The 21,998-nt window shown below is 43.0% G+C and overlaps 1 protein-coding gene across 4 annotated transcripts; it reads left to right on the forward strand.

The window, feature by feature from the left end:
• The first annotated feature begins 4,280 nt into the window (after positions 1–4,280).
• On the forward strand, positions 4,281–21,086 carry LOC147460468 (glucose-6-phosphate 1-dehydrogenase 2, chloroplastic-like). 4 transcript variants are annotated; one of them, XM_086507751.1, is made up of 11 exons: positions 4,281–4,795; positions 5,391–5,581; positions 5,903–6,082; positions 16,757–16,851; positions 16,935–17,049; positions 18,138–18,343; positions 18,418–18,567; positions 18,651–18,771; positions 19,063–19,292; positions 19,986–20,186; positions 20,266–21,086. In XM_086507751.1, exons 1-11 carry the CDS (start codon positions 4,408–4,410, stop codon positions 20,519–20,521), a joined length of 2,133 nt encoding a protein of 710 aa, XP_086363877.1. In that variant the 5' UTR covers positions 4,281–4,407; the 3' UTR covers positions 20,522–21,086. The 4 variants fall into 4 exon arrangements, with proteins under 4 accessions (XP_086363877.1, XP_086363882.1, XP_086363889.1 ...); XM_086507756.1 differs by having other exon boundaries at positions 4,283–4,705; XM_086507763.1 differs by lacking the exon at positions 5,903–6,082 and having other exon boundaries at positions 4,283–4,795.
• Positions 21,087–21,998: the final 912 nt, after the last annotated feature.

Here is a 21,998-nt window from a genome sequence, read left to right on the forward strand (position 1 = left end):
TATCTTCTTCACATCCATAGCCTGTTCAATATTAGATCTCAACTTATATAAAGGTCCTCGTGCTTTTCCCGCCTTTTTCTCCTTCTCGGCCTCATCCATTGAGACGTCCGGCGGGGTAGGAGGCACTCTTGAGCTAGACTCCTTTCCCTTTGGTACCTCTAATCTTGTCGTCCTCTTTGAAGTTCCTACCAGATCCACTTCCCTCTTTCGTTTTTCTTCTACAAACGCCTCATTGTTTTGAGATCTAGCTATGTATGCATATACTGAGAGGGAATCTACAAGGTCTTCCCAGCCAATAGTCTTTCTAATACAATTTCCCACTTGACACAACTGCTGGTACTCAACTTTTCCCTTTTTTACTGATGTCATAGCATATGGCCAAAAGGTCCCATTTGTGTTAGAAACTTCAATTGATTTTTTTTGCATTTTGTTCTCAATCTGCACACCATAAGTCAGTGCTTCAGCCACACTCGCATGGTGTTCCTGCAACATCTCTTCCATGCTTTTCTTCATACCACCTCTTCCATATTTGGTCTTTAGCGGCAACCTTGTTTCTCGCAAGTGTATCAAACCATCCTTCCAAAAAACCACATCTTTCCTCTTGGCTTCAACAAACTCCTAACACTCATTCCTGACATGATCAAGACTGTCACAGCACATATAGTTCTGACTCCCATTTCCTCTCTGTGGACCGTCTTGTCTCGACCGGGAGGTTGAACCTTTCTCTTCAAGCTTCACAGCTTTCAAATTGATGTTCAATTCGTGGATCCTCTTCACAAGTTCATCCATGAACAACTCCTCTAGCTTTGGAATCTTTTCCTTTATTGGAACATGAACCTCTTCTTCTTTTTCTCCCTCATTTGCATTCATTCCAACTAACTTATCCAGTCTTTTTGGTTGTTTCACCACCATATTGATTGCTTCAATCACTTCTTTCCAATCTGATTTCATCCCTAACTCCCGTGCGGGATCCTCAAGGAGATCCACTAAACTCTTTTGCAATTTTGGGTCTGCAGCCTACACAAAACGTTATATTTTCTCCGAATTAAGAGCAGCACATTCGGTTGCACATAATTGACCGAATCTCTTCTTATTATGTTGCTGCACCCACTTCAAAAAACTTTTTTTTTTGTAATACGCTCCTTATCTTCAAGAAAGTATTCATCTTTCAGAGCTTGTTTAAATGCTTCCCACGTAGCACCATGTGCAGTCCGCAGTTCCTCAATTCGTGCCCGTAATTCAGGCACGACAACGAATACAAAATTCTCCATTGCAGCGTGCTCCTCTGCTCCCTTGTCTTCCATAACCTGTTCATATACTTTGCAAAATTTGGCAATGTCACGACCTTCAAAGCGCCCCAATTTATCTATCATTGCTTGCCTAGCTTCACGAATCCGAAATTCCATTTCTCTTTCTGAACTTTGAGTCATCATCTAATAATGGTGCAGATGCTGTTGATACATAAGTGCAACAAATTGCTGCATACCATTATCTTGGTTTGCCAACATCTCTACTTCCGTCTACCCCGGTCTATTTCACGTCGGGTTCACCAAATTTGTCAGAGTGCGCGCGTCTTCGGGGTTAGACCTAGAAATCACCGGGCTTCTGGCTGTAGACGGACAGTCAGTGTAGCCTCAAACCAAGGGAATCAGGTGCAAATAGGGAAAATTTAAGGGTAGTTAAGAGTGTAAAGAGAGACGAACACGATTGGGAACACAAACAGATTGAAAGAAGATATCGGCAAATATTTGATGCTGGCAATCAGTATTTACTTTTGATTATTGATCCCCAATAATTTTGTTACAAATCAATTGCATACGCCATTGATGGTATGCCTGTTGATTTGAAAAACCCTAATAAAAAAAACCCAATCCGATGAAAGAAAACTGTAATCGCCAGGTAAAATTATATGCTTCTTGCCCTTATCTCCTTCACCTCCCTTGCAGTGCCCCTCCTTTCCTTCAACTCTAGCGGCCTCGAGGTCTGAACTTCTCCCTTCGTTCACCTTCCCTCCTTTGTGCTGAGAGAGAGAGAGAGAGAGAGAGAGAGAGAGAGAGAGAGAGAGAGAGAGAGAGAGAGAGAGAGAGAGAGAGAGAGAGAGAGAGAGAGAGAGAGAGAGAGAGAGCGTTCTTCTTCAATCTTCTAAACCCCGCCTTGTTTTCCCTTATGCCTCAAGGTCCCGAGAGAGAGAGAGCCTTTCTTTGCCGTGGCTCGAGAGCGAGAGAGAGTGAGAAAGCCGAGTTCTTCTTCCTCGCGAGCTCAAGGGAGCTTCCGAGGCCTTCTTCCCTTTGCCGTCCTTCTCCTCTTGCAATTACCTACTCTTCCCTGCGCCAATACCCTAATCTCCTTCGTTTTTTCCACTCTATATTTTCCTCTTTTTGCCCCCAACGACAGTCATGGCGCCGTGACTGACGTTGTGTGGGAGCGGGCATGATGACGTGGTAGGTCGGCTTTGGACTTGCACCCAAACCGTCGCAAGTGGCCCCAAACAAGAGCGCCCTGATGTCCCCTTCATTTTCCACTTCATAGGCGAGCTCGTCCGAGCTTGGCACAACCCACCACAAACGCCTCTCTCACCGCTCCTCGTTGCCGTTCGCGCTGCGCCATGCTTTCTCCTTTTGCCCTATTCCCACTTGTAAAAAAAAAACCTTGCAAATTGTTCAAATGGGCGGCCATTGAGCCTATCCCCTTGGGCGGCCATTACTATTGGGCCCTTGGGCACCATAGTGTCCTTGGGCAGGTGGCCCTCAAAGGGCACCACCTTGAGCATACTCTTCAACCAATCATCGCTCCACTGCCTTTCCACTGCCATGTTTGGCATTCTTTGAACCTTTTAAGTGAAAGCTCATGATAATTTTTTTTGCTCCCAAAAGGACACCACATTGTGGGTATACATATCAGCCAAATCAATGCTAAGCACGACATTTACTTTCAGCAGCTCCTAGCAGACAACATCATCGTGAATTTACTTGCCGGAAACCTGGAGAGTGCCTTCTGCCCTCGAGATGCAAGTACAGGTGATTGGATTTGGAGAAAGGCCTTCCCTTCGCATTTGGTTAATTTTCCTAGAGCTTCCTTGCCACAACCACGCTGGGTATATCTTGCAATCATTGTTCCTATAGACCATATTTTTGAGAAAGGCCTTCCCTTCGCATTTGGTTAATTTTCCTAGAGCTTCCTTGCCACAACCACGCTGGGTATATCTTGCAATCATTGTTCCTATAGACCATATTTTTGAGAAAATAGCTCATCAAGAGCTTTATGTGCTTTCGTAATAGCACCACATTTAACACACATATTGCACCAAGCACTGTCAATCACCACAAATTTGCATACAACCCCTACCGAAGCTGCAAAGACCTCAGATGGCACACTAACCGAGGCGACCGAACTGCTACGGAACTGGCCCCTAGTGAAACTCAACTGCTGATAACTTGGCATCCAGGACTCAAATTGCGGATCTGAAAAGACCAACAGTCTCCATAAATCAAGCACTACACACCCATAGCTCCAAACTGGCTCGGACTAGGCATCACTTGGCCTATCCGTCTCGGATTTGCAATCACTTCCAACTTCAAAGCCAAATATCTTGCACTCTATAGCTCCGTTTGATGAGCTATCTGGACCAACTGACTCAACACTGCAAGCTCTACATTTCCTAGCCAGAAAACCTCACCTTGAATCTCCTTCACCTGTCATCATAATTGGCCCTTTCTTGAGCCTTCTTGGTCTAGAAAACCACATAGAGCACACATCTGCGCCCCCTTGCTAACATAACAAATGTTAACATTATTCAAAAGTTTGGCAAAACCTTGAATACGTATGCATATTTGCATCTTTCACCCCTTGCTTGCAAAGCTGCACAACAACACAATGGGACCCGAATGACTAGATCAAACGGTTGTGGTTGGACCTGTCAGGAGCTTAATGCCTACTCGCGTTTCCCTCTGCAATGGTCACGGAAGCCTTCATCATCCGAGGGGGTTGAGACCGCCCATAGGGATGGTACCTCTGGAAGCTGCTTTCCTTTTGTCGAGCCAATGCTACTTTGCCACGTCCTCTCAATCGAACTGTGTGTCAAGCTGGGGCGGGCAATTTGAACCCCCCCTTAACTACTTTCTCTCTCACACACTCTCCCCCTCTAGATGCTTTGTTTGTAAAGAATGTGCCTCGTCTAGATATTTAGTCATTTTTAATTTTTTTTTCAGCACTTGGCCGGCCAAACGAAAAAGGGTTGAGAGTTTGAGGGCGCTTTTTGGGAACCCATGAGGCAAACGAGCAGTCCAGACTCGAGAGGCGACCCTTTTGTGAGGTCAAGAGGCTTGTGTGCACAGGTGGGGAGAGTGTACGAGCTGCATTCCTCTCTGGTTATAGGCTAGAGGGCCTTGAGCGAATCTCGAAAATTCAATGGAGGGCTCTCTTTGTAGCTATCGCAGCTCGTGCACTCAGAGCAGCACGGCCCTGCCCAAGACAAGCTCTCGCTATGGGGGCCTCTTCGAACCCGCAAAGCCCAAATTGGAATTACCTCGTCGGAGGCGCTGTGGCTCAATGGAGGTCAAATGCTTTCGCACTTCCATTTCACCCAAATCGCCATGTAGAAGCAAGCTTCATCGGAGATCTGTGTTCGCTGCATCCGTTCCCACGTTATTCTCGTCAGAGTCTTCCTCTTCATCGAACTCAGCAACAGCAACTGCCCTTCAAGATGGTGTGTTTCAGGCCCATTGTTTTCTCCGCAACCTCCTTTCCAGGTTCCAAGCTGGGCTTGTCAGGCTGTTTTTCGCCATTCATTATCTAGGTTTAGCTCAGTTTTTCTTCTTTGACTTCATGTTCACAAAAACGTAGGCCTTTGTATTCGATCTGCATGAGAAATCAACATGCATTAACTCAGGGCAGACGCTTAGTGTTGCATGGCTTATTTGAGGTCATTTGTGAATTGACACTGTGGGGTATCTTGAAAGTGGAATAGCTATAATTGCTTCGAATGATGAATCTAGATCACAAGTTAGAGCTCCAGCATTGTCATGTGTAGTTTTCCTGAGCTCCAAATTCTCCAGACTGGACTTAAGAATCAAGATGATCATTATTTTGTCTAAATTGGACAGGAGCCAATATATAGTTTGCAAGGAGATGGGAGTTACATGTTGAAATCCACCGGCAGTGAATGCATGCTCCTTGTTCATTCTTCAATGGCACGTTTTACTACTGTAAAACTCAAAATGCGCAACATTTTTGAAACACTCCATATTTGCCAAGTTTCTGCATAGTGATTAGATATCAAGCTTTGAAGATTTGAAACTTATATTAATTGGCATAGATCCTTATTTGTATGTAACAGCTTAGTGTGTGTATGCTTTTAAGCTTTGTTTCGTGTGCTACTTTGATAAAAACAGGGGTTGCTACAAAACAAATTAAGGACGCATTGTCTCCCTCAGAAGAAGCTGCTTTAGAGGGCCCTTTACCATCTGGTGGGGAAGGTGAATCCACAGTCAGCATAACTGTGGTTGGTGCCTCTGGTGACCTTGCCAAGAAGAAAATTTTTCCTGCCTTGTTTGCCCTTTTCTATGAAGGCTGCCTTCCAAAGGTATGCAATGGCTTGCTTAGTCTTGTTTATCTAGGTCGTGTGCTTAATTTTTTATCATACAATGGACTATTTACATTCGAGTCCTAGACACACTGCAGGTTTTAGATTGCGCATGCATGCATGTATTTGTGTTTGTGTGTGTGAAATTTGCATGCGCACGTGTGTGTGTGTAATTTGCAGGCACCGGTGTGTGCACGCACATGCACATGTGCGCGCGCACACACACACACACACACACACACACACACACACACACACACACACACACACACACACACACACACACACAGAGTGTAACAAGAGACTTGCCCTGCACAACAGGTCTCCTGTGCTTGTATGCTGCATGTGCATGCTAGCCATGTGTGGGGTAAGGTCCTTGCGTCAATGCTATGTGGATGGTTTTCTCGCTACACCATTCTCCTGGCTGGAGTTCTTTTGGCATATCCCACATTTGTGCTCGAGATTGTGGCAGATGACCTTGCGTGTGGTTGTACATTGCAGGTGCGAGTCTTTGAGCCCACTATGTCTTTGTATGCTCACATGATATGGCCTTTGGAGAGCTGTTTGTGTGCTTTTGTGCAGAGGATTGGACCATGGTTTTGTGACTTGGGTAATGGACATGCTGTCTGCCATAGTTCATGAGTTTGATCTCCAATCACTGCCTCAACCTCAGCCTCACCCCCTTCCCTTCCGCCACCTCACCCTGTCGCACCTCAACCTCGATAACCTCCTCCTGGTGAGGCTGCTTTCAAGGGGTCCAAATTGTCCCCTATAGGAGGAACCCATTACTGAGCTGGTGGCCCATCACAGGGTCTAGGACGAGCTCTTCTACAGCCCTGCCGATCACACACCTCTTGCCAACCCTAGTCGTCTTTGAGCGCAGAGGTTAAGGGCTGAGAGTCGGCAAGAGCATGGGCCTTCTACACAGTGGTCTATGCATTTTTGTGGGCCCACGTTGGTGGCATTGTGTTCACGACCATGGTAAATTGGTCCAAGGTTGATGTGGATTACTCTAGAGATTGACGACTCCTTAGTAGGTGTGACGTGTATCTATGCCTTCACTTTAGCCAAGGCAAGAAGGGGTTTTTGGCAATAGATTGTAGATGTATTGCCTACCATGGATATATGGATTGTTGGGGGTGATTTTTGTCAGGTACAGATTCGAGTTTGTTACGAAAGATCAACCGAAAAACATTGAGAACCCTCAACACCAACGCACAAATTCTTGGGGTTCTCGCGACAATTCGACTCAACCCGCAAGACCTTGTTTGACACTTTGCCAACGAGAAACTCTACAGCAAGAAGGCAGATGCTTTGAATGTTTCTAGACGGGACACACCTCCTATGTATGTCCTAAGAAAGGGGATAAGCCTCCAAAGCAACCTCCTGATGAGAAAGCCAAAAGTGTAGTAGCACTTGTTCTTGACATTTGTGACATCTTTATTGATGGTTTCAAAGAACTATGCAGAGAATATGGAAAGATCTATGGCTTCAAGGCACGTATCTTCTTCGACCCAGGAGCTAGGTAGGATCCGTACGTGCGCATGGATCCGTACGGTATGGTATGTCCTTACGGTATGTACTGTATCGTACGGATTCGTACTGTACGTGTTTTCCCCCTTCGTCCGGTGCTGTTGGTAATGTGTGGAAAAAAACCCTATTGTGTCGGCAATTTTTGGTTTGCCCTTCTTTAGCCTTATCCCAACGCCTAATTTTGTAGACATTTCGACACAACTTGCATCTGTAGAGCACAGACGATTGTCATTGCGATGGTGAATATAGGAGGGCAAGCACGATCAGGAACTTATATGAAAGCTTTGCCTTGGTTTGCAGAATAGTGAACTAACATCCTTGGAGTGGTACTTATGAATTTTTTATCAAGTACAGACCGTATTGTAGGTTTTTGGCTTTTAAAAAAAAATACCTACGAATTTTACGTACCTAACAACTCTATCCATTCGGTACTACGTACAGGTTGTACCGAATACGTACCGTACCTTACGTACCTTACCACCTTACCTAGGAGCCACTAAGAACTTCATCTATCTGGAGTTCCGCAAGCAGATGGGCTTTGAATACGATCAGTTCGGAGAACTAGAGGATGAGCTAGCCATAGGGCAAACTTAAAGTTATAGCACTCATTGGTGCTCTTTCAGTCAAAGTCCAAGGGTACCATGGCAAGGTAGACTTTCATATCATGAAGTTAGGGCATTGCAATGTTCTTTTGGGCATGCCATGGCACAACAAGAACGATGCTACCATTGAGTTCTGGGACCGAACCATCACTTTGGTGCATAATGACAAGCCAGTCGTACTTCGAGTTTGACTGACCGAGACAAACCTAGAATCATTTTAAGTTTTCTTTGTTCTTTCGCACTTTGTTTGAGAATACTCTTTGTAATTGGTTTGAAATAGCATTTATCCATTTTGAACTTGTCTTGGTGCCGATTGGGATTGCTTGATTCTATCATTGAGTTCTGGAGCCGAACCATCACTTTGGTGCATAGTGACAAGCCTGTGGTACTTCGAGTTTGATTGACAGAGACAAACCTAGAATCATTTTAAGTTTGCTTTGTACTTATGAACTTTGTTTGATTAGGGCTCCCCAATCTCGAAAAAATAAAAATTCTTTCAAAACATCTCAAATGCATAAGTGAAAGGTGCGTTTAGGAATTGAAAATGAAAAGCCTCATGGAATTGGAAAGTCAAAGGACTTTTCATCTCTATATAAAGAAGTATTTGACCTTAAAGTGTGAATTGATTCATTTATTTTTTTCATCTTTGTTTGAGAATACTCTTTGTAATTGGTTTGAAATAACATTTATTTGTTTTGAACTTGTCTTGGTTCCGATTGGGATTGCTTGATTCCAGTTTTAATACTGGTTTCATTGTTGTTTGGAAAAGCCTTTGGATGATGTAGGTTGATCATTTATTTGTATTTTTTGACTTGTAAATCACTCATGGCTGAGACATTGGTATGGGAAGAGAATTTAAGAGTAAACTGTGAGTGAAATTTTTCATTGGGCAATTCACTTGAGATGCCTAAACTTTTAACACCCTTTCTGCAGCTCATAGTGGACATCAATAGTGAGACAAAATCGATGAAGAAGCTACCATGGACACCCCAGCATCGGCCGGGATACTGGATACACCTTGGTGTTGCACTCCTCAACTTTGTACCTGAAGTAATGCCATCTTGAGCATCGGTTGCCTTTGTAGAAACTTTGAACTGTAGACAATACTACGTCCAATAATCCCCATTCGTGAATTGTGAACACATCACGTCCAAAATATAAATCTCCAAGATAATGAACCATCCTGTCCATAATCTGACCAACAACAATGAATTGGCTAGCCTATCCATAGTGTTTTAGACGTTTGATTGGTTCCTTGCCAGATGCATGTGCCTTGAACTCCGATCGACGGGTCCAAACACCAATAACTTGAACTCCAATACAAGGGTCCAAATTAATTATAGGGAGCATTTGCTTGCCCCTCTCTGCCACTCACAAGCCTCTCTCTGGCTGAAGCTAGTGGCGATACCTGTCATTTGACTAGAAATCTACGTCAAGGCCACTGTGGCCTTCGTCACGAGGGCCATGCCAATCTCCTCTGCCAAATCTTTATTACCGTAATCTCTGTCCAGCTTGCCTTTGTCCTTGTCTTCCTGTGAGTTCTTGCTTTTGCCTTTGGCTTCAAACTCTTGAGCCAAACAAAGCGTCGAATCACAATCATGACTGTGGTGGTACTTCCCGGGTACCGAGGCAGCTAACTGAGTACTGGTATTGCCATCCGTGTCCAACTTACCTTTGCCGTTGTCCTCTAGCGAACTCCTCCATTTGCTTTTGACTTCACAAACTCGAGCCAAACAAATTGTTGGGTTACTTGAGAACTGTGCCGGTGCATAGGCCGCTAAAAGGATGGTTGTCGATTTGTTATCCATAGCTTTTGGTTGTCTTTGGTCGATGTCGTGGGGCCTCGAGCAAGGGGGTGCCTTGTTGAAGTTGCAAAACTTGGTATTTCGTACCTTCGCGCACTCTAATAGGCCACAACAAATCTCCTCGCCGCTCCAAACTTCGAATTCCTTACTGCTCTCCAAAAGTTTTGGTTGCCCTTGTAAGTCGCCTTATACCGTCCCAAGCCACCAAGAAGCCGCCTTAAGATGCCCCCCTCTTAGGCTCTAAGATCCTCGCCTCCAAAGGCCGCACTAGTCCCAAGCCGATCAAAAGACCCTCTTTTGATGCCCCCCTCTCCGGCTCCAACTTACCGAGACAAGGTTGCCACCAGCGTTTTAAAACGTTGGCTGCTTGCTTAGTAAAAATTGGCGGGAGTGATCAGGAGCCGGCTGTGAGCGGTTTAAAACGCTCAGTGCGAGGAGGGAGCATTAAAACGCTGGCTGCTTGCTTAGTAAAAATTGGCGGGAGTGATCAGGAGCCGGCTGTGAGCGGTTTAAAACGCTCAGTGCAAGGAGGGAGCAGGTGCTTGTTGTCGGCAGCGTTTCAGAACGCTCGTTGGCATGGGAGTTTGCGCCAAGGGGAGGAGGGATTGCAGCGTTTCAAAACGCTCGAGGAGTGGCTGTTCAGCGCCGCTGCACTCCAACGTTTTATAACGCAGGAGGGGAAGGCCTCGTGGGCTGCTGGGACATTGCCGGCAAGAGAGGAAGGGCAGCGTTTTGAAAACGCTAAAGAGAGCACAATAGGGCAGCGTTTTGAGAGGTCTTTGGCGATGAAAAAACTTCTTCTCCGCTTTGCTCCTCCACGCCAAGGCCTTCAAGGAGCACTATGCTCTGATACCATGCTAAAGTCGACGATGCGGAAGCGTAGAGACCAAGGGGAGTGAGCACGAGAGAGAGTCTCTTGAACCAATCAACCTTGGCAATGAATAACTGAATGTGTATACAATGGAGGCAAGGGTTTGCTTGTATAGCAGTCCCAGTAAATTGCCCTACTAAAGACTTTGACAAATAAGTAAAATAAATACCTAAAAGCCAAACTAAATAATGGGATCACATTGGGCAGTTCACTTGAGATTCCTAAACTTTAACAGTTCGCCTTGTGACTGCATTTGTAATCATCTGTGTTGCATCGAGTTAGGTGCATCGGAAGGGTTTAAGGATTTTAACTTGGATATAGTACTTAGCACAAGGTTGCTTTACTTCACTTGAGAGAACTGAACACATTGAGAGAAACAAGAGACGACATTGTATGTCGGGTTGAGAGAAACAAGAGACGACATTGTATGTCGGGTCCCAACCACCCTCAGGGCCCCTTTGCTTTGTTGCCAGAGCAAGTACTTGCTTTAATTACTTGCACAATTGTTGATACAATGGCTAAATGCTGAATACTGAGTGCTAAATACTGAGTGCTAAATACTGACGAACTGCAAAACGCTAGGGTTGAATGCTATGTAAAACGCTAGGTTGATTTGTTGCAAAAATGACGGGGCTGAATTTGATACAAAACGCTAGGGCAGATTTGGTGCTGTAGGCTGAAAACGCTAATGCTGTGGTTACTAACGATGATGAAGGTGTTGGCAATGGAAACACTGGTGGGTGCTTGTGCCATGGGTACTTGTATTGTGGGTCCTTGTTTTGTTGTCCTTCAACTGAAGGCCAAGTGAGGCTTTTATAGGTCTTTTAGCCATTTGCTCTACCTACTTTTAATAATGTCACGTCAAAGTCACTTATTAATAAATGATTGTCCATATGCCTATATGCTTTAAGTGATTGTACTGTGCAAGTGAGGGTATGCACCTATGACTTGTCTGATCATGCACATCCTTCTAGTGGCTCACAAAATGCCAAGCCAGATCTTTAGCTAATTAAGACCGACGCTAAACTCTAGCAGTAGCTTGTCCATATGGCTCTAGAGCAATGTGCACGTGATACATTTTGATGTGTCAACCATATATGTTCCAATTTGGGTGAGATTACTTGGATATGTTAGTGCATTGAGACGCCCCTTTCGTTGTGATGGATATGTCGGAATATCAAGAGCTCCGATACGGATTAAGACTATTGAATGATCCTCAGATTTTTCAACTAACTTGATTGAGCTTTGTTGGTCTAATTGCAAACGATTATTCTTCTTTCAAGAGGGGGGTATGTCACAAAATGTTGACGTGTCAACCACAGAAGAAGAGCTAACCAACCTACAAAAGATGTTTGAGGTGTCTAAAACCCAGAATCGAAGACTAAAGGGGGTTAGGGTTAAGAATCCTAATTCTACCAACTTTGGTAGCGCTTGGCTGAGGGGTCTAAACCAGGATGCACAAAAAATTGCGTGGAGATGCTGACGTGGAAGATTGTACGGACTTGCCCGCTAATTGCGGGAATATATGCTTGCGTGGCAGTGCTGAACCGACAACACGCAAATTGTGTTGGTAGCGCTCTGGGCGATGGCTTTTGTGGACAAAAAGCTTTTGGACGTGTTTGCTTTTCATAGCATATGTTCTTAGGGGCTAAGTGCCTTCAAATGTGTACAGGGATCTTTGGCATTCTACCTCGCAGAGAAGCAGAGTAGAGTTGCCACAAATTGATGACGTGGCGTGCACGTGGCATAGCCTAACTGACAGATTGCGACCCAGGGGCCTAAAACCTAATGGAAGACGTAGAAGAAGGTTTGCCAACTTGCAAATTGTAGTCGAGGGGCCAAAAAGGAAACTCTTTTGACTTATAGAGAGTGGCCGAGGCCCAAGGGGCTTAAAACCCTAAAATAAAGCAACTAGCGAAAAAGCCTCACGCAGCTAGTTATATGGATGACGTGAAAATTGCAGAACATGCTGATTTGGCAGGATTTCCGCGTCTTACTGACAACTCTTTGGGCGCTAGCTTTTGGGAGCATGGCTTTTCACTTGTATGCTTTTGGCTAGGGGTCTTTAAATAAGTTGGAGCAAGAGCTTTTGGGAGCATGGCTTTTCACTTGTATGCTGTTGCCTAGGGGTCTTCAAATAAGTTGCGAGCGCCTCTTCTCTGTGTCGCTAAATTGGCTTTATCTGACAGAAAAATAATTCTAAATGAATTGTTGGATTTATAAGTGAGATGGTTTTCTTGCTTGGAACACCAAGGAAAAATAATTATAAATGAATTATTGGATCTTAAGTGAGAGGGTTTTTCTCACTGGAGACATCCGAGTACAGAGTATTCTTAGTGCGTCATTTAAAGTAATGACAGGAGCACTGTGAAATCTGTAAGGCCACCAGGAACAGATACTTTTGATGTGTCACATCGGATGAGTGACAGGGAGCATCGGAAAGAAGTATCCGATCATCCGAGAACTGACATCTCTGATGCGTCATAGGATGGGTGACAGAGCATTGTGAAGGAGATTGTATCGTAAGTTCGGTAGGAAAGGACTAGGTGATGGGTAGGTGATGGGTATTCCTGATGCGTCACAAGGTGGGTGACGGGTGCATCGGAAAGGGAATATCTATAGTCAGGAGGAAATTCCAAATTGTGTTAGAATTGTGCACAAGGAAGAGCAAGCGGTTCAAAGGAAACATTGAGGAAAAAACGAATGCTTTCTGAGAAAGCAAGTTACTTTTCGGGAAAGCAGATGCTTTCCCGTTAGGAAGTCTATGTCTGCATTGCATCTGTGCATGTGGTTGCATCTAGGGACGCCTGGGAAGTGTTGTGTAAGCATTGTTTTTCAACTTATAAGGTTTTATCAAGTTTTTGGGCAGGTTCAAACCTTTTTCAAAAAGGCAACCGGCCACCTACTTAATAAGTGGGTAGCCTATGATAAATAAGGCACAGATCAGCCAACGCTTTCTCTCTCTGTCACGTGACACATCCAACCCTATGTGTCCCGTGTTTGTGTGTGTTTTCTGGTGTACTTTCTCTTCACGAGGGAGTAGAAGCAGAGGAAGACATGAGCCTTTGCAAGAGAAAGCTCTATGAGGAATTAGAGCTAGATCAGCCCAAGGGTTTTGTATCCGAGTTTGGGACGTAGATCTATGGATCCGAGAGTGGTAGACTCTCGACTTGGGATCCAAAAGTTGAGATTCCCAAGGAATGACTTTGCGTTCGGGAAAGCAGAGTTGTTCTATGGAAGTTCCTAGGAATAGGGCTTTGCCTTGAGGATGGAAACTGAGGCTTCCGGGAACTATCGAGTCTTATTCTAGAACGAACATGGTAATACGTTCGGTTCAAGTGCTTGTATAGACTTCTCCTCAGTAATAAAGATACTATTATGAGGGGGGGAGGACCAGCCATCTTCTGGTCCCAGTATTGTGTCGATCTTCTCACTCTTTTTCTCTCTCTATTTCTCTCTATACCCTTTGGCTTCATATTAAGTGAGAAATTCTATTTATCCGAGTATATTCTATATTGCTATGCGCCCCCGTTTGTGACTCCCGTTTGTGACACTTTGGTAGATTAGCTTGGGAGCACTGCTGAGAGAGGACCCTCAAACATTGTACTTGTGCAAAGTAATAATAAAGAAATATTGAAAGGGGCGCCAATCTTTGGCGCCAGTGCATCTTGGCCCAGAATTGTGCCGTGCCGTGTCGACTCCTCTCTCTCTCTCTCTCTCTCTCTCTCTCTCTCTCTCTCTCTTTATTCAAGTTTATTCAGTTGTGTGCATCCTCATGTGTGTTGTAGTCGATCTTTGATTTGAATTGTCCAAGTCTATTACAAGAGTCTCAGGTCTTGTAACCTGTTGAAGCAATATAAAGAAATACCGAAAGGGGCGCTAGGTGTTGGGGCTCGTGTAGTCTGGGAGTGAAACTCCGCCACTCCTTGTCTCTCACATGGATTTTTCTCTCTTTGTTCAATTGTTTTGAAGTGCTAAAAGTTTGTTCCTTTTAGTTGGCATGTGGTGCCTTTCCGCCACAATTCTTTTTTAAGTCAAACCCAAGGTCACACGACATGGCATCATGCACCTTCCAATGCTTCAATTTACACGAGATCTTGACTCAAGAATATAAGCATATATGGTGTTTGTGCCTTAACTTGGAGAAAGTTTGTAAGAAAACGCTTTTGGACACTTTCTGTCTCTTTCCAAGTAGACTTCCCACACTTAAACTCTATAAAGAAGAACCGGTGTCACCAATGTGTCAAAAAGGTACTTCTTGAGAATCCAACACTTGATGTTTCCCGCATTACATATGTTTTCAATTGCATAGTATGCTCTCTTTTCGGCTTTCAAACAACGCATAACACATTCATGCCACTTGTGATTGGTCACAACCTCAAGGCCAAGGTACTTAAAGCTCTCAACAAATTCAAGAGTCTCATTGTTGTACACGATGCATGGCTTCTCCTTATGGTTGGTTTTCACAGGCATAACCTTTGTTTTGGATTCATTCACAATCAGCCCACTATGCGAGCAAAAGTTCTCAAGGACAACCATCAGCTTTTGTGCATTCTCTAAAGTGTGTGCTAGAAGCATTGCATCATTCGCATACAACTAAAGCATGATTACCACATTGCAAATAGTGACCTCTTAAATGCCTTCTTCTTGCATAAAGTCAAGTACCATTTGTTCCAATTGATCGATGTTTAGACCATAGAGAGTTGGTGACAACGACATCTTTGTTTAACTCCAATAGTACTCGCAAAAATTTCTAAAATTTCTCTTCCCATGTGCAATTGACACATCACCTTCTCATAGATTCAAGAAATCGAAAGCGTAAACTCACTTGGCACTTTGGAATATTTTCATCCCTCTTCACAAATTATCAAAGGTTGTCTTAAAGTCCACAAAGCAACAATACAATCGCTTGCCTTTTAACCTACTTTCCTCCATGAGAACACGAAGAGTGACAAGATGATCAATGGTACTATGGTGTCGACGAAAACCCGCTTGTTCTTTTGCACGCTTGTCGTTCTCTTCAACCTAATCACTCAATTTTATCTTCATTATGCACTCAAACAGCTTTGCCATAAGAGATCCAATCATTATAATCCGATAGTTATTTACATTCTTTACATCCCCTCCTTTATGCAAAGGCTTGATCCAATTAGTACTCCAATCACGAGGCATATCATGTTGAAATACAAGGTTGAACATATCACTCATCCACTTATGTGTAAAATCCCTCGTCCATTTAATCATTTTTGGCTTGATATCTTGAAGATCTCCCGCTTTGCGAGTGGCCAAATTTTCGAGCCTCCAACACAGATCCTCAATAGTGAAAAAAGAGGACATACATGGGAATGAACCATAAAATGACATTTTTTCAACATTTGGTTGCTCATATAGTTGTCTACAATGTGTGTACATATCCACGAGACTCAAGTTACCAAAACTCTCAATCCACTTGTCCCTCAAGTTTTTCCAAAATCTTCCACATGCACATGCCTTTTCTTAAGACTTGAAAAAATTCATGCTTTACTTCCCATCTTCTTCTCTGCTTTTGAATCAATGCCTTGTGCATGCAAATGACTTTGATAGTTGTATTGGTCCATAACTTTATCAAGGACTTTCAAGCATCCTGACATTCTTTATAAAATCACCTTTTGCGTGATCTATCTTTATTCATACCATGGACATGCTTTATAGCAAAGCATTCTTGGGCACAAGAACAAATAACTTTTTTGAAAGTTTCCCATTTAGTTTTTGTTGGTGCATGGTGCATCATATTGAAGCTTTGTCATCCATAACTATTGCTCAACCATTTCAAGATACATTGGTGCCCGTTTGAAATCCATACAAAGTGACAACTTCTCTTCCCTTTGGTTGAGATTATCATGCTTAGTTGCTTCTCCACATGCAAGGTCAATACGCAAGGTTTGATGGTCTGATTCCGGCTTCCATTGGCCAATCGGAAAACTCTTTATGCGATACATGATGGCTTCAGAGAGTAGCATATAGTCAATCACACTATCCCCATTGTGTTTTCTACGTGTAAATCCATCGGTTCCACTTCACAAGGATACACCATTGGCAATGAGCATACCCGTGCTATTGCACATGTGTAAAAGTAACTTTCCATAGTGATCTGATTCTTTCTCATCCATCGAAGTACGATCATACAATTGAACTTCCTCCAAATTCCTTGAAATGCATGTCATATCAAATTGTTGAGTATCATGTTGCAATGTTTTTGTGCGAGCATTCATATCCCCAAAGACAGTAACATCACCTTCGTCTTTAAAATAAGCTGAGGTGAGAGAGAGAGAGAGAGAGAGAGAGAGAGAGAGAGAGAGAGAGAGAGATTTTGTGTCTATGCCAGCATTTTACCATCTTCGGCTATGCTCGAAGTAAGATGACAGATCAAGAACTTCGAAATCTAATAAGTGGAACTTTAACTTGTAGGATTGATCAAAGGTCATTATGCTTTTACTTATGGTGCTTTAACTCTTGACTCATCACTTTCGATTTTGAGTTTGACATGAGTTCTTAAACTCCAGGGAGAGCTGTGATGATAAAATCGATAAATTTCTGAAGAATTGCTTTTATCACTCTGGACAGTATAATTCTGAGGCAGACTTCAAGCAATTAGATGCAAAGCTAAAAGTTCATGAGGTATGGTTTTTAATTTGCTAGTCAAGTCTCTCTTTATCTTGTGTGTGTATGTGATAGAGAGAGCTTATTGTTACCTTGTTCTGAATGGCACCTTTTATGTTTGTGGGCATGTTTAAAGTATTTAGCCACACATGTTGAGCTGAAGGTGAGGTTCCCTCGTACCTTGAGTTGCAACTTGCACTTTCTTTCTGAGATGAATTTGGGCACACAAGGAACACATATTATTAAGTTTCGGTTCAAGTTGCGGCCAGTTAATTGAACTTTTCATTGCGAAGCGCAGTATTCCTGAGTCTGCTCCATATCATGGGAGATATGACACGGATTCGGTATGCAGACCCTTGTGTTTGTAGGCATGCTCTTGTTCGTATGCAGGTGTGTGTATATGTGGAAGCACGTATTGCTACCGAGTTGTTTACTGAGTGTTGGGCATTGTTGAGTACATGAGAATGCTGTAAAATCCAGTGGTTACCATGCCTGATAGACCTGATGGTTATATCATATTGCACCATAGCCAGTTTGGTACCTTCGTGAACTGGCTATATACTGAAAGCGCAATGCTGAAAAGCCTTAGTAGTGTGGATATGCATTGCAAAGCGGTCTGAAATATGAATGTATAGACGCAATTGTTTAGAAGTCTATGGCACATGTTGGGTTGCTGGCAGCGATGTTGTGCGTTCATATTTTGCCTTGAGGATGGTCCGTGAACAAATATGATATTTTCAACGATTTGGTAAAATGACTTGGTGGGTTTGTTGAACGGAAGTCAAATGATATACTCCTTAGTTAGTTTTTAAGAGAGAGAGAGGTGTGTGATTTATGAAGTAGAAGACTTCTGTAACAAGGAAGCGCTCTGTTTTTAGGCCTGTGAAAAGGGTACATGTAATTCATGCAATGCTTTTATTGATTTGCTGCATTTATGTTGCAAGTGGTGTTGCTTTGAATGAGTGCGAGCTTTTCATGTTTTGTTTAGAGGTGTGCATATGTATTGTAGTGTGGCCCCAGAGAAGGGAAGGATGGTATTGCATGCGAGTGTGGTCTGCTGGTGGTCATTTTGAGTGCTGATTACATTGCAATGGACTGATGCACAGGGAGGAAGATTAGCTAATCGGCTATTTTACTTGTCCATCCCACCGAATATTTTTATTGATGTAGCAAGGTGTGCTAGCCGCTCATCCTCTCCGGCAAAAGGGTGGACAAGAGTCATTGTAGAGAAGCCATTTGGAAGAGATTCAGAGTCTTCAGCAGAGCTTACCACAGGCTTGAAGCAGTTTCTTAGTGAAGAACAAATTTACAGGTCAATTAATTGTAAGCGATGGTGTTTTTTATATGATTTGGAAAATACACCTTGAGAATCTGATTGTTGTGCAGAATTGATCATTATTTGGGGAAGGAGCTTGTTGAGAATCTGTCCGTATTGAGGTTTTCTAACCTCGTGTTTGAACCTTTGTGGTCACGGCAATATATAAGAAATGTTCAATTCCTGTTTTCTGAAGACTTTGGGACTGAGGGTCGTGGAGGGTATGCTATTGTGAAGTTTGACTGTGCCTGCACCTTCTTGATCAATCAATGCAATGAATCCATTATGTTGTTAATCATGCCAGGTACTTTGATAATTATGGAATCATACGGGATATCATGCAGAACCATCTGCTGCAAATGTTGGCCCTTTTTGCCATGGAGCCTCCTGTTAGTCTGGATGCAGAAGATATCAGGAATGAGAAGGTAGTGAAATTCGGTTGCTGACTTCTACTGGAGGTAGTGTAGGCCCACATGCTTTGATATATATCTTTTGTGTGCGCCTGCATGCTTCTGCATCTGCGGAATGCAGAAGATATAAGGGCTGAGGGCACCAAATTTGATGGATGTTTGATTTGTGCTCGGTATGCTAAATGGCTCCGTCCAAGACCAGATAGAGACCCTTTCTTTTTTGGAGGAATTTGGGTTATCGCTTATGTTTGAAGCTATTCAAGATGTATTGTATAGTGACTTCTGTTTTGTTCTTTCTAACAACAGGTGAAGGTTTTGCGCTCAATGAGAGCTTTACATCTGGAAGATATTGTGGTTGGCCAGTACAAGAGCCATGTAAGGGGTGGGGTAAAGTATCCAGGCTACACGGATGATAAGACGGTTCCTTCGAACAGTATCACACCTACGTTTGCTGCTGCTGCTTTATTCATTGACAATGCTAGATGGGATGGTGTACCCTTTCTTATGAAGGCAGGGAAAGCACTCCACAACCGAAGGTTTCTGAGCTCAAATTCTGCTTCTATAAAAGTATCATCCGTTCATGAGTGAAGATGGAGGGACACTTAAATGCTTGCATTTACTTGCTGTCATAGCCCATGTGCACTGCAAAACTTGAATTTATGTATAGGTTAAAAAGATATTACTTAACCTGTATCTGTAGGGGCCATAGATCTGAGATAAAACAATGCCTAGAAAGACCTTATCTCTATGTTCGTCTCCTGTAGAGCATTTTGTTAATTGTTAACTCCCTTGTGTCTTGTTAGTGGATTCTGAAGAGCAGCAAGTTTGTGTGTTGATGATGAAGGCCCGTATTCTTTTTGGAGCCATTTAGATGTGCCATGCAAGTGGTATTAGAGCTTGCCCTTTCGCTTGGATCGCGAACCCTAACCCTTGTCTTAATTAGAATCTCTTCATTAGTATAGCTCTAGCATGATTAGAAGGTCTCTTCACTTAGGTTAGTCTTTCCAAACTCAGAAATTGACGAGCTTTTTATTTTCTCATTTACCTCTACGTCGAAACCTTCCTACAACTAACTGCTCCTAAAAGTGCTTCACCCTCTTGAGGCTACATATGCACTGCTCACTAGTGTAGACTGACAGCTTGCTTCAGCAATTGTGTGGATCGACAGATCATTGCATTTTGCTTAGGTTTGGTCATCTCGGTTTGACCCGCGATCATGCTTTTTTCAGGACCGAGATTCGGGTGCAGTTCCGGCATGTTCCTGGAAATTTGTACAAGCGGAGCTTTGGAACAGACCTGGACCAAGCGACTAATGAGCTTGTTATTAGAGTACAACCAGATGAAGCCATATATCTAAAGATCAACAATAAGATACCAGGCCTCGGCATGAGATTAGATCGTAGTAACTTGAATTTGCATTATGCTGACAGGTAGGTTCGTTTGCAAATCACTCTTTAGTTTTTATGATTTTTTTTTGGCATACTGTGCTGATAGGTAATGCTTTTGCAGATACTCGAGAGAAATACCAGATGCATATGAACGACTATTGCTGGATGCTGTTGAAGGAGAGCGCCGTCTTTTTATACGAAGTGATGAATTAGATGCGGCTTGGGCTATTTTTACTCCATTATTGAAAGAACTGGAATTGCGAAAGGTAGCTCCGGAGTTGTACCCATATGGCAGTCGTGGGCCTGTAGGGGCACATTATCTGGCAGCCAAGTATAATGTGAGATGGGGTGATATGAATGTTGAAGAAAAAGTCTAAGGAGATGCATCCGCTGCCTCTCACAAGTAAATAGTACAAGAGCGGAGTTCTTCTGCATAATTTGACGACTGGGGGCCATCACACCTTCTCGAAGATTGAGAGTTGCTGCTGTGGTGTGTTGGGAGGCAACTGTACATTGTAGTTTAGGGCTTAGCAATTCGAAACCCCGACATCAATATACAGAGGTTGAGGAAAGGGTTCCTAAAACCATGAGCATTGTTCTTGATGTGGGAATCCTACCGGAGCGTTAGCAACAGAGCTGTGATATTTTTGATCGAATAAAAGGGCAGATGGATTCTGCCAATTGAGCAATGAGTAAATAAATGGAATTTGAAATAGATTTCTTTATGGTGTAAATTATAGTGGAAGCTATGAGCCAATGAGCTATGTGTGAGCATTGACCTTTTGAGTGATTTCTTGTTAGGATACAGTTTTCTTTGTTGCGAGCAAGAAGTCAGAGAACCGTATTTTTGTAACATTATGTAGTGTGCCATGCCCAACTTTAGTGATGAATTACTTGAGCAGTAGTGGTATGTGAGTAAAGCTGGAAAGCAGGATTTTTTGATGCCAATTGTCGTCTTAAATGACCTCTTGAATAATGCATTGGTCGTAATGCTTTTATTCTTATAAGAAATTAATTTTTTGGCCTTGGTTAAAGTTAGGCTTCAATTTGCTCTTTAGTGTGTAGGCTAGTGCAAACATAAGCTGTCGTCACGTGTGTGGGTTCACATGATATATGAGAGATGATATATGGGTTTACATGATATATGAGAGGTGTCCCAAGTTATCCACAGCAAGTCATATGCTCTGTTCATTATCCAGAACAGATGAATTCTTTTTGATTCATAGCCCAGCATCAAATTTGTGGAAATTCCTAGAATACCATTGTAATTTGAAAATTTCTAAAATACCCTCGTGCTATTTCCAAGGAATTGCTACAATTTCCCCAAAGAAAAACAGTAACACATATTTACAAAGTTGACCAAAAATAATCACCCACATACTGGAAAATGAAAACATTTGTCTTTCAAGAAGAACATGAAGTTTTGTGCTAAAATACCCTTGTGCTATTTTTTACAAGGAATTGCTCGAATTTTCCCAAAGACTATACAATAACATACACATATTTACAAAGTTGGCCAAAGATAATCACCCACATACCGAAAAATGGTAACATTTGTGTCTTTCAAGAATTATGGGGAATGGTCCCTCAACCATTCCTTACACTAGTTGGGGGAGGAAGCAGCCACAAAGAAGCATAGTGTCAAAAAGTAAAAAATGATGGGAATTGGATCGTGCTAGCCAAGGTGGATGAAAGATAAACATCGTGCACACAAGGGAGTGTGTGTGGTTAGATTATCACTAAAGCGAATTAGGTTCCAAGATCAGTTAACTTGGACTCATAAACACGATCTTGAGTATTTGTTAAGCCATCACGAGCTCACCATAAACAAGGGAGATGTAATGCAAAATAGAC

Source organism: Adiantum capillus-veneris, chromosome 3 (genome assembly GCF_014529385.1).
Source record: "Adiantum capillus-veneris isolate H3 chromosome 3, ASM1452938v2, whole genome shotgun sequence".
Classification (NCBI taxonomy): Eukaryota; Viridiplantae; Streptophyta; class Polypodiopsida; order Polypodiales; family Pteridaceae; genus Adiantum; species Adiantum capillus-veneris.

Excerpts from the sequence above, each read along its gene's own strand:
- LOC147460468 (XM_086507751.1), top strand. The coding sequence starts at position 4,408 with ATGGAGGGCTCTCTTTGTAGCTATCGCAGCTCGTGCACTCAGAGCAGC. Across the intron at positions 16,852-16,934 it reads ACTTGTAGGATTGATCAAAG|GGAGAGCTGTGATGATAAAA; the intron begins GTCATTATGCTT and ends CTTAAACTCCAG. Across the intron at positions 17,050-18,137 it reads CAAAGCTAAAAGTTCATGAG|GGAGGAAGATTAGCTAATCG; the intron begins GTATGGTTTTTA and ends ACTGATGCACAG.